The 13,347-nt window shown below is 41.6% G+C and overlaps 1 protein-coding gene across 1 annotated transcript in view; it reads left to right on the top strand.

Annotated features, from left to right (window-relative positions):
- Nucleotides 1-13,347, top strand: part of LOC116389019 (uncharacterized) — a 43,097-nt gene extending 29,750 nt beyond the window's left edge. Inside the window, exons 9-11 of the mRNA XM_031857409.1 lie at nt 317-375; nt 3,102-3,187; nt 9,276-13,347. Of these exons, the coding sequence (XP_031713269.1) occupies nt 317-375; nt 3,102-3,187; nt 9,276-9,583 (453 nt within the window). The 3' untranslated portion in view covers nt 9,584-13,347. The remainder of the gene's footprint in view (nt 1-316; nt 376-3,101; nt 3,188-9,275) is intronic.

Here is a 13,347-nt window from a genome sequence, read left to right as displayed (position 1 = left end):
GTGTGTGTGTGTGTGTGTGTGTGTGTGTGTGTGTGTGTGTGTGTGTGCTTGCAATGGGGGACACGACTGCAGTGTTCCTATCACGTCCGGAGCTGGGATGTGTATCATGATTAATAGATGAGGCCATGGCCCAGCCTGTGCTCTGCACTGTATGAGATCAAACTAAATTCTCTCTCTCTCTCTCTCTCTCTCTCTCTCTCTCTCTCTCTCTCTCTCTCTCTCTCTCTCTCTCTCTCTCTTCCCTGCTGTCTCTCTCCGTCTTCTCTCCCCCCAACCCCATCCTGTCTCTCTCTCTCTCTACCTCTTGCTCGCTCAGCCGAAAGCCCCGAATGCTGACTGGCGATATTCTGCATCTTTGAGGGCAGGGATGCAGAGGTAAGCACTTTCCATCTTTAACTCTTTTGCAACTTGTGATCATCTAGAAAAAGTTACACCTTTTTTCATTCCGACTCACACTGTCTACACCCAGTCTCTGCTACCGCTACAGTGACCCCTTCACAATGCCCTTTACCACAGCTGCTATGTATGGGATCTCTAAGTAATGACACATCAGATTTCTTACAGATACCTGCACCTCAAAAATACCTGATTAATAACCCTATAAAAAAATGATAACAAAGACCAAATACTGCAGATCAGTGTGTGCTATGATCAGAAATGGACGATTAGTCGCCCCTCAGCATCGGTTTGGACCTCCATCCTCTTCCTTTGGAAGAGGCCATCTACAGCTCCCATCAGTGGATGCCTAGCACTCTTCCTCTGCAGTATAATATAATGTAGGTCATCTACATTCTGAGCGTCGCTTCCCCCCAGTTACAGTCTTTAAGCAGGAAGCGTGAAGGACAAATGAGCTGACTATGACCTTTCTCAGATTATCAGACGCACACATGCATCAGTGTCTGCATGTGCAACTGCCCCACACATGTGTGCCTTTCTGTGTGTGTCTCTATATATTTGTCCATGAGTCCAGACAGCAGAGGACATTTTGGACTCCAGTCCTACTTGTTAATTCAGCGGCATGCGCTCTGATTTTCCAGATATGGATTCATACGCCTTATTGCTTGACCAAATCCTAATTATAGAATGATTTAAAGATCGCATTCTCATTAGCTACCTACTGCACATCAGAGAATACTGAAATTAAGAGGATCTGATGATTGGAATAAATGTGTAGCTTTTAGTTTCTACGTCTGTCACTTACATCTTGTGATGAGGACACGAAAGTTGTATTGAAATACATGAATGAATGAAGTGTTTTGCTAATTTGACATGGCGACAGCTGGAACGTCAGGGACTAATGACTTTTACCTCCACATGTCTGAATTTTCATAATTTTATGCCAACAATGCTCAGCGCTCAGTTGTGCACTCTTCCGCTCTGTGTAAGTTTGATTAAATTGGATATTAGTGTTAATTTCTATGGCGTGGACGGTATCATAATGTGCATCATGTCATCAAGTCACTGTAACATGACATGGATTAACATAAATCATCATCGAAATTTGCCGCTGCCATCTCCAAACAGGCAGTGCCTGTAACACGCGCAGACACCGAGAGGCTCGTAACAACGCGTAACCCCCGACACACGCGTGCTGTAATCTATCACACTATACACGGCGTCTAGCAACAACTTCACTGACCCACATTCCTACTGAAGTCAATCAGTGTCGAAAACTCCAGTATCTGTGTCATGTTCTCACACATTAGAGCAGCACCTTTGCTTATGGAAAAGCTTGAAACCCACGCTGCTCGGTCTGTACTTGGCCGTTTTATATTCATGGCAAATCCCTATTCAACATAACGCATCAGTGTTTTGCAGTTTGAGGTTAGATGCTGGCTGTGCTGCATTGCAGAGGCCCCAGTCAGGGTAGGTCCTCCTATACAGTATGAGCTCTAACTTCATTATAAATGTATGGGGGGGGGGGAAATATCTCGTAGGAAAACTGCACCCATGCACTTAGCTTTGTGTGTTTATTACAGCATTGTTTTTAAAGGAATAGTTAGTCACTGAGGAAAATAGGCTAATTTATTCTCTTACCGGGAGCTAGATGAGAAGATTTATACCCTTCGTACGTCTGTCTTTTAAATATGAAGCCAGTTGTCTTAGCTTAGCTAAATGATATGGGGCAAGACGCATAGCCTTATGAGATATTATTGGGCCGTTAATTTGACTAATTTACAATTATCATGAACATGCGCTCATTTATTCACAGGTGGCATTCATCTTGTTAATGCTTCTTGCATGAGTTCCACTATGCCTACTAAGCTGATGACATAGCTACTGAAAATGTATCTTGCACTAATATTTCCCATTAAACTCTGATTAACCTAAAAGGTCCCCATGAGGCAAAACTGTGTTTTATTCTTTTCAATGCCATGCACGAGAACAGCCTCCAAAGCATACAAGTTATGCTGAATATTGTCATATTCTGAATAAAAGTGGAATATGACTTTGCCTGTAAACATAGTCAGTTAACCTTAACACTAAAAGTAGAAGGAATAGTTTCTATGTTGCCATCGCTCAGTGTGCTGCAGGACCCCCTGCTAAGTCGAATAAAAGAAAAAGTACACCCTCAGGCTTTCCACATCTCGTGAAAAAACTTTAGATAAAAAAAGAAAACATCTCAAACTTCATTTTTGTGCCATCCTGAGAGTCTATGTTGTGGTTGTGGTGTGACATTTTAATATTTTTCATTTGGGTGTGTTAGTAGTGTCCTACTTTTTATACACGTAATTATTAAAATATAAATATGTAACAAGATCAGCTGGAAATACTTAAATACATTAAATATGTTGTGTATCCCAATTGAATATGTAAACAGATGTCATCTTGAAACACTTTTAAAAATGTCTTCCTCTCCGCAGTCAAATGTCCAGACCCAGTCTCTTTACAACAATATGTATCTATACATTTTTGACATTTTAAGCATTTTTTTCTGTTGGATTACCGTTTCAGTTGAGGTTTTCAAAAAATATCTACACTACTGATTAACAGCTAGACGTCATGTCCCTGAATAAAGACTCGATGTTTGCTTCAAAGGCTGAATTAATATTAGATGGGATGTGTCTCACTGAGTTTGCTGGATGTGTTCTGCCTCTTAGTTCGGTCCACATGGAGGAGTCCTCTGTGATGCAAGGAGCCCAGGGGATGTTGGTCCAGAACTGGCCCACTGTGTCCAGCGCCGCGGGTGAGTCGAAGACTAGCAGTCAGGATAGAGTGAAAAAGCACTGAGCACTGTCACTGTCGAACACTGACTACATTCGATCGGAGGGAGACTGAGCAAGCTTTCATGGATCTTGCTTTAAAATGTATAAAAAAGGAGAGGATGTGAAATGTCTTCATGTAATATGTAGGCTTTAACTCCAGGCTATTTGGTGAAAGGCTTGTTAAAGTAGGCACCTGGGATTTGAACCTCTGGTACCCTGGTTGTGTGTGCCAAAAACATAATCGGTGGGAAGTGTTTTCGTCCTTGTCGCTGCACTTGTGACTCGCGTTACTCCCATTCGATGAAGCTAACCGCTGGCAGGTGAAGACAATCAACCCTGGGGTTCATTAAAAAGTAGAATCTGGAAGCTATTTGTATATAGAAAAAAACTAATAATTACATTATTAGACAGATGGGCATAACCTATCACTTCCCAGGGCATATTAAGAACTACCTTGTTCGCTACATAAGCATATATGGCAAAAGTGAATGAGTTGACTAATGTTTTTTAGATGATGTGTACTCTGTACTAGTGCCCTACTATACTAATTATAATTAAGGTAGAGAGATAATTTGACAAATTGTCTTGCCTTGAAGAAAGCGAATATGACGACAGTAGTTCAGCTAAATCGAAACTCTGATCATTTTCATGGATTTGCCTCTCAGTCATTCTGGTTCTGGTAAATACAGAATAGTTTGACAATTTGGGAATGCGCTTGTAAGTTTTCTTGCCAAAGAAGATCGAAGATGAGAAGATCGATTCAGCTCTCATGTCCATCTGCCAAATATGAAGCTACAGACAGGAGACAGTTAGCTTAGCTTAGCATAAAGACTGGAAACAGGGGAAAAGGCTAGCCTTGTTCTGTGCAGAGATTTTTAAAAAAAGATTATCTGCCTACCAGCACCTGTACTCATCTTTGCAACAAAGCGCAAAAATCAAATCACCGCACCTAAATGCCCATTACAACTACACATTACACATTCAAATGTGTTCATTGGATTATATTGAGTTGAAGAAGTTGAATTCATTCTCGTTTTTATTTTGGTTCAGATATGGTAAAACTGGGGCTTTGACAGAATTGTGCTTTGAATATCTACATGATCTTGAATTCCAGTGTGATGTTCATGCAGAGCTTAGCTGAGGTGCCAAAAAGCCCGGGGCCCTTATGCAGAGCCACAGATAAACAACTGTGTCCTCCCATGAAAGCGGCTGGCAGCACGGCGAGCTACAGACTGAAAAAGGAAACTGTTTTTTAATAAGAAATGAGTTGTCCTGAGTGGGTGGCAACATTGAAAATGTGTGGCATGTAGCACAACATAAGTGTAAAATAGAACTGGCCTCAGAAATGAACTGTGCTTCACAGAAACACTGGCTCGGAGCGCATGACTAACAGCTTTTGTCGGTTTATTGCCAAACTTTTGAAACTCCGATTTCGAAAAGTCTATGGAACATTGTGAGCTGTTCCCTCCTTCCTTCCTTCAGCCAAGCTTCCATTCATTGATTTCCCGTCTTGCTGCAGGAATTAGAACACAGATAGAGACTAGAGGGTGAAGGGTAGCATCACTGCCAATCACTCCGAGAGTCAGTTACAGAATATGTCTTTACTGTCTGTGAGGTTTTTTTTCTCTGTGGAAAAGAGAGCTGGGGAATGTTTCGAGATACAAGCTGTACCAGTTCCCAGTATCTCTGTTTGCTGCAGAGAAATGTGTGTTTTTTTCGGAGCAGATGAGAAGCTGTCTCTAAGTAAAGGCTGAAATATAGTATTATCTGTAAGCAGAATGCACAGCGTACTGCAGACCTTTCAGGGGTGCATTGTTCCAAAAGGAAATCATTTGTCAGGCTATAGACATGTGATGGATCGCAGGTTGATCCTCTTTAGTATGCATCAAGAGGTGGAGCCCATTTTTGTGACACATTTTCATGTCTGCAGTTATTGTCACCCCGATGAAGTTGTCTGATACGCTGCGCTGCATCTAAATGCAGCGCACCCTCAAAACGGTGTTTACATAAGTGACCCGTGGCGCAGATGAGGAGACATTTGTCTAATGCCAGAGGGGGAGAGAGGCTATTATCAGGACTAAGAGATGGAAAAAAAGAGAGATCCAGTAACATTAAAAGCAATTTTGGAGAGGAAGAGCAGAGGACACGTACAGGGGGATTGGAGGGGAAAAAAAGAAAAAGCGAGGTGTGTGGGGGGATGGAGAAAGAGAAAGGTTAAGAGGATTGGCAGGTTCCTGCAGTAGTGTTGTTGCTAGGGAACGCCATGTGACCTGTTGCCTGGCAACACTGTCTAACTGAGAGATTGCTGCAGCAGCCGCACCCTCCATCAGCAGGGAGTGGGCGAGGGCAGTTTCCATGGCAACCGGTCATATCTCTGAATGGAGGATTTGGAGACGAGGGGAAAAAAAGAATAGGAAGGAAGGAGTAGGGAGCGGAAAAAGGGACGGGGGACTCGGCAAGGGCAGGTATTAGGGAGAAAAAGAGGGCACGCAGTAATTTAGAGGAAATAATAGTCGGAAACAATGGTTTAGGTTTCGGTCTCTCCTGCAGAATACACGCGATGCACCGCATGCAATTACACGAGCACTACACGACTGTCAGATGTTGTGCATGTGTCACAAACCGCATTAGGGATTCATTTTAGATGGAACCAGACAGGATATAACAGCCTATTTTAAAATGTAGGACATCAGGTTAGATGAGATGAGGCTTCAAACACCCACATATCTACACCAGGTGTCACGGCAGCCTCCTCATGAGGAGCTGTGTACTGACCTGCTTACCAGCAGTTACACCATAATCCGTTTGCTGTGAAATATAGGCTAATATGAAGCAATGGCAAAGTTACAAATAATCCTCCATGTTAGAGAAACGGCAGCACGGGGGGGGGGGGGAAGCAAAGCTCTTCATAGTTGCACCGACTCCTCCGAGCTGTGACGTGACCTGCTCACTTTTATTCTTTTCGCACACACACACACAGGAATGTATCAGATTAAATACTAATTAACAATGCCAGGGTTTTGGATTTGTCACAGCCAGTGCAGAGAGCCCCGGGATGTCCCAAGACGCAGGGACAATATTCACTTGATTAGACGCTACACAGCCACTTGACATTTTAGCTCAGTTGGTCATGCGTGGGGACATGCACTGCTCGAGCCCGACCAGGTGTACGTACATAAGCCAAACACTGTACAATTTTCCCCACCGTAATTATAGTGCAGGTTTGCAGCTTTGCTACCAGTCCAGTAATCAGTACAGGTTTAATTATATCTGACTTCTTTTTTTCACTTTAAAGTTATCTGAGTTTATGTTGAAAAGGGGTCTGCAGGTACGAATGCCTGCCCTGGATTAGGCTCAATGCTATGGTTTTAAAATAAAGGATTGCATACAATAACCTGTAATCATGAACTGTAAAATAAAGAAGCATTTGTTTTGTCATCCATCATTACAGGACAAGAAAATGAAGTATTCCCAAACTCAACTTCCTGTAAATAGTAGCAACAGGAAATGGTGTCAGTTACATAAATTGGAGGTGCATTGTTTACAGCAATGCTATGCACTGCATTACATATTACTCAATAAGATCATCCACTTTCTGCCTCACAGTATTCTGCACATTTCTTTTAACTCACCGGCTGTCTCTTCAGTTTATTTCAAGCACATTTGTCCTCCTCCACACGAGAAGCCATCTTCCGTTACCTAACCATTGATAGCCATTGAATGGGAATTATTTAAAATGCTCGATCCTCTTCCTGGGTTTTAATACCCAGATTAAAATACAGACCGACAGACCGTACCATCAAATGTCATAATCCTCAGAAACAGACTAGCATTACAGCATTAACTCCACTAATGGTAAGATAAACTAATAACATCCGACACTGATTAATCATTGAATAAGCTAAATTACGTCGGTCAATTAGCAGCAATTGGCTTGTTTGCATTTAAAAAGTGTGTAACATGAGACAAAATTGTAAAAAAGAGAACAAAAAACAACAACGCTAAGCTAAATCTGGATTTTCCTCAGTAGCCATGAGTTGAAACAGTCATCCAGGTCCTTCACATGCTAATTATTTAATGTAATTTAAAAATGGATACTTCTATTTTTAAGTATAGAAAACAATTTATTCATGTGTGTCTGTGTTCCTGTCGCAATGGTACACTGCTGCTTCGTTACTAAAAGACACAATATCTGACCTCGCCTGCAATATGCCAAACCTCAATGATTTACAGAGTTAATATTCAATCAAATTTAAATCACAGCTCAATAACATGTAGCAGCACTCTGTAAAAAGGTGTCCGGCGCTCTTTGTATGCTCTTCGTTTAGCAGCCGAGCTGACTATTGAGCAGTGTGGTAGTGTCCGTTACATCTGCTCTTATTATAGTCTGCACTCATAATTTATTCTCATCCTCGATGAGCTCATTTGTAGGGACCCAGTGGTACACACTGTGTGCATGGACAGCGTGCGTTTTCAAAATAATGTACTTCCCAATGGGACAGTGATTTGAAACCATTTCAGTGCTCCAGCAGTCATAAATAGCCTACAAAGGAAAAATCTAACCGAATCTTTTTGTAAGGGCCTGTGTTTGATCTAAATAAAATCCAGACGGAAAGTAGGTCAGTGCAGACGGAACTGGTGTGGGCCTGAGAGCACCGTGTCTTCAAAACACGCCCACCCCCATCTTTCTTACTGCCTCTCTGAGTCTCTCTCTCTCTCTCTCTCTCTCTCTCTCTCTCACTCTCTCTCCTCTTGTCTCATCCTCTTTCCTTCTCTTTCTGGCGTCTTTAACCTTTTGACCTTAATAGCTATGTCTTATTTTTAATTTACATAATCATTTTTCTACATATAGACAGGGTTTTTTTTCCAACATATTTTGTCCGACTTGCTCTCTTTCATTTTTCTGTCACATCCATGCTTGAGCAGTAAAGGTTGAATCCCTGTCTCTGGCCTCCTATGAGAGAAGGATTAAGCTACTGCCATCATCCAAATACAAATACAAATCACACTGCCAAGTTAAACATCTCCCGGTTTAAAGGTTGGCCCCCTCCAGTGGTCTCGGCTGAGTTGCCGTCCTGTAAATATCCTCTCCCTGTGGCTATTGCTTCATCGTCAGGCTATTGCTCTGCACGCTTTTGCTTGATTTCGATTATTCCTTACATGTCAGATTTTATGAACGTCTCAAAGACCAAATAATAAAGTCTAGATAGGGTACAATGCGTGACAGTGATTGAAAAAAAGGTAAATGTTTGTAGGAGTAAAATGCTTTGTTTAGCTTTGTTGTCCCTATTTTACAGAGGTTAAATACCGTTCAATATCTCTGAATGCAGTGAGAGTATAACCCAGGAGATGAACCTTCGGGGACTACTAAATGTTTTTGAATCTTTCCCATCAGATGATATTCCATTTCTAAAAGTGTTACTGGAAATCTTTGGCAATAAACTAAAACATTTTGTCCTTGCGCTGTTGAGAAATTTGGAAAACAACTCAACGCTAATCAATCAATCCCCAAAGCACTTCACACATAAACATATGTGTTTATTGGCAGGAGCGAACACAGTCAAAACAATAAAAAAAATTATACTGAGGTCAAATTCCTTGGGTGTGTACACAATTCGTATTAAAGTAAGCCATTCTAGCCGATTCTGTTTCTGAAAATGATTCACGACGAGTAAGGTAATAGCAAAGGGGGGTTTACCTCTGGGAAATCCATGTCAGAATGGACTGCCCTGCTTCTACCACTTGCCATCAATCAAAATATAGATTGTGTAAAGACCTACTATGGAATCGATACTTATAGGGATTGTCCATTATTTTGGGAAATACGCTTATTTGCTTTCTTGTGGAGAAGATCAGTACCGCTCTCGTATGTGGATGGTAAATATGTAAGCAGCTGATTAGCTAAAAAAACTAGCGGAACAACTAACATGTTATATCGTGTTTGTTTGATTTGTACAAAAAGCATTGATCAATTCCTCAAGAAAGTGAATAAGCCAACTTCCCTCGACGTGTATCAAAGCAGATTGAATGAAGGCATTTGACATGATTTTTTTCATCATACCCGTGTAGACGGAGATGGTGGTGAACTTTCACCCCCAGTGGGCGCTGGAGTCGACAGCAACAGCTGGCACTTCAGGTACGGCGCCTCCGGACAGGGCTACTGCCCTCCTCAGCAACTGAAGCCCGGAGAGATTCCCCCCGAAGCCTTCATCATCCCCGGATCCCCAGCCATCATTTCTATTCGCCATGACGCCGGCCCTGTGGACGACAAAGGTGACTTCATAAGCTTTGGCAAGAAGGAGGACGCCAAGAAGAAGAAAAAGAAGAAGAAGGACAAGAAGGACAAGAAGGATAAAGGAAAGGATGAGGATGATTAGAAGAGAATGGGTGACTTGCAAACAGAGCTACCAACAAACTACCATCCCAATTACAGAGCCAGAAAAAACAAAAGCCAAATGCATATTGTAGAACCGAGGGAGCCTCTTTTCACCACATTTACATCGACATTGTACAGTGGCCAAACCCTCGTTAGACGAGGCCTGCGAGCTTGCTAAACAAATGTTTCTCTCTTTCTTGGCTCATTTGGCCCTTAACTACCCAGCCCATAAAAGGTAAACAAATGATCCTAGTAGACAGGCTTCATCTAAATATTGGACCAACTTAAAACAGAAAGGGTTTTATTGGATACGATTAGCCTTTCTGTGATTTGCTGACACCCCTCCCCCCAGTTTGTATTATAAAAAACAAAAACACCTGAGAGGGTGTACTATTTGTATCTGACCATTGTCAGCTGAGGCTGCCTGTGTTGGCATCTCTGTCTTTATGCAGCCCACCCGTCCTTTTTGACTCACCTAGTCGCAGGTGAAGTGGAAGCCAAACTCAGTAAAATGAAACAGAGGCTTTCATCTTTAGTATTGAGGAGGCCTTGTAGAAATTCAGAAAATGTGGTCTTTTGTAAGAAAAGAAATTTATAAAAAATGAAAAAGTAACAGCATACAGTATATGTACCATGAAATTAACACTGAGAAAGAGGTGGCTGAGACAGGACCACACACAAATAAAGAGCTCTGTTTCAGTGTAACATAGCACATTGCTGAGGCAGAGGACCTGGAACTGGGTTGCACCAACTATGCGCAAGTTTGTTCCCAGGTTAGTGTACAAAGTAGTGGCTTCATAACTGCTAGTTAATTTGCAATTAGCAAGTTACTAAATTTGACCGTACCATGGGTGCCAAGGGGGGAGTTCTACGGCTGTAACTAGTTATAACATTAAGATTTCAGATGAGTAGCCAGTTAGTAAAAGCATTATCTCGCTGATGGGTAGCTACCACATGGATTTGTAGATGACCAGATTGGCATAAAAATTACAATTGGTAAATATAATCCATATTTCACTCTTTAAAGGACAAAACTGTTTTTTGCATGTTTAAATTCATTCTCTACAAATCTACAAAGGCCACTTTACGTCACTGCTAATATTTTCCAAAGCAGATCATTGTGTCTTGGGAAGCAGATATTGTTCATGCAAGAAGACGCAGACGTGATGAATTATGTCGGCCAACCAAGTCTCAGCATGTGGATTTCAACGTTGTATTGAATATGAACCAGACTCTGATTGAAAGAAGACACAAACTGGAAAATGTGTAATTTGTAGAAAATGGGCAGAAACATCCCAAAAGAGCGATATAGTCCTTTAAGTTGCAAAATGGAATGGAATTACTAAAGAAAAGAAAAAAACACACTACGTGTTAAAAAAGAAAGAAGAAAAAAAAAAGATTCCTGCTTTACTGTTAGTGAGTGCAACTGTGTGACTTTGTATCATTTGCACCTGCTTTATTGCTTGCTTAAGTATTTAGTTGTTACTTAAGGTTACGTTGTAACAGATTTTTGTGGTGCTACCGCTTGTGTTTTAGCAATGCGTGAAAAGGGATCAGTAACTAGGGAACCTACATGCAGCTGATGCAACCGGCCTCTGGCCTTGCCTCTTCTCTTGGAATATGGCACAGGTCAACGGGGTCTTAATCCCACTGTGTAGCAGCACTCCCAGTCTGACACACGCATTATTGTACACAAACACTGACTCTCTCTCTGCCTCTTATTCACACACACACACACACACACACAGACGTACAGAACATACCAACACACAGAGATATACTAAACAAATACACGCCCCTTTCTGGAAACTGTAGTCCAGTGCCGTCCTTAAAATATGGGAGTGTATTATATGGCTGGGACACAGGGACGTTGCTTGTTGCTTCATTTCTGTTCAAGCCTGATCCCTCTGTCTTTGAATGTTAAGTATAGTTGTTCTTCAAGCCCCGCACCACCGCCTCGACTGCTTCAGTGCTTGTAACATTTGCTTGCCCGCTGCCTGTTTTCCTCCCATTTCTTCAGATCAACATGGTCGGACAACATCTTTCGAGTCACTCTCCTGCAATGAGCTTCGCCGTGCTAACACAGTGACATTTGTGTGTTTGCATATTGACACAGAGAATACACACAGGCACCAACACGCACATACTACACACACACGCATCTTTTGTTTGTGTTCAACTTCAGCCGAGCCGAGGCGCTTCGGCCGAGTGTGTCTCCTCTGATTGCTCATTGTCGACAGCTCTCCCGTCTCTCGTGTGTTGTATTGTAAGGACCTCTGACAGGTTAGCAAAATCTGAGATCATGCTGCAGTGGAGAAAAACGAGACAAGATGGAGAGGCAACAGAAGAGTCATTGTAGTGTATTGTGCAGCTCCAACGTAGAAGATGAAGAACAGCAGATTTGAGCAGGTCATCAGTCTTTTTGCCTGAGCGGAGGTATTGCAGTTATTCCTCTGTCAGCCATTAGTGGCGACTGATCAACTTGGGTCTGCTCAAACCACTTACAAAATAAGTGCAGGGCCGTTAAGCAGCAGCAAAAGGAGGTTGACTTGGATGTGGGGGGGGGGGGATCCACTTAGGGATTAATGAAGGTGATGATAGCAACAAGCAAAGATCAACACACGTCAATAATCACAGCTTGCAACAGCTTAAAATTTGACCTTTTTTTGGGCTTAATTGCTGCACACAAACATCAGAAATAATGCTGCTGGGACGCACTGTACGGGAGAAATTTACATGTCACAACGACCCAAGTGTGAACTTTGTGAAATGATTGGCTGTATTTGGCCTTGACATTGTGAAGCCCAGGCATAGCACGGTAGATAAAGAGTATCTGGAGCAGCAGACATTGGAACGGCATCAACATGATGAAAAGTGTCATAAACTTTCACCTCAGTGTTCCTTTTTTCTTTTTCTTTGTCAGAACATCGTCTTACCAGCCACAGTAGGGTTATGTAGGTGCTGCTATCGAGCTCGATCCATCCCATGCACACGTGTATTTCCCCCTGGCCCGTCCTTCAGGTGTACTTCTGTGCTGTCAGATCACCAAGTGGCTGTTTGCATGTTGTAAGCAAAGGAAACAGATACTATATAGATACTATATATACATAGATATGTTCTTCCACTGAGAAATGCGTATCGGATTACATATACATCTGATGCAGGCTCTCAAAGAAGATACACACACATTGAAAGTTCCACACTCATACATACACACATATACGCTATTGCGAACAGTAATTTGTGGAAAAACCTAAAAGAATCACATTTTCTATCCTGTTGAAATTAAATGTAATCTTCTAGATATACATAATGCTATTGTGTTATGCGATGAGATGCTTTTTTTCAGTTTTGACCCTTATGATTTTCATAGATAAGAACATCGATCCTTAAACTTGTGTTAATCTTTGAAATGATGATCAAACAAACACTATTGTGAAATCAAATAATTTACTCAACCTCCATATCTATCCCTTGAAAAAAAAAAAAAGTGGAAAAAAAATTCTAAATAGATAAAACGATATATTAAAAAAATGAAGTTGATGTATTCTCTGCTTGTGTATAGTGAATGTTCCTCAGTGGCTGGGCGTGGCAGCCAGTGGCACACACACCAGTCGACTGTGACAGTGCAGATCTGTTAATAACTTTTTTTGTACACCTGTTCATCATTGTAAAGGTGATAATAGTGATTCTTATGATTTCCTCAATCTGGTAATGTGCTTTGTTAATATGTCACAAATAAAGTTTTTCTTAAATATCTTAATA

Source organism: Anarrhichthys ocellatus, unplaced genomic scaffold (genome assembly GCF_004355925.1).
Source record: "Anarrhichthys ocellatus isolate YVR2014 unplaced genomic scaffold, GSC_Weel_1.0 scaffold18, whole genome shotgun sequence".
NCBI lineage: Eukaryota > Metazoa > Chordata > Actinopteri > Perciformes > Anarhichadidae > Anarrhichthys > Anarrhichthys ocellatus.
Note: the sequence above shows the minus strand (reverse complement) of the source record. Positions and strands in the feature narration are given on the sequence as shown.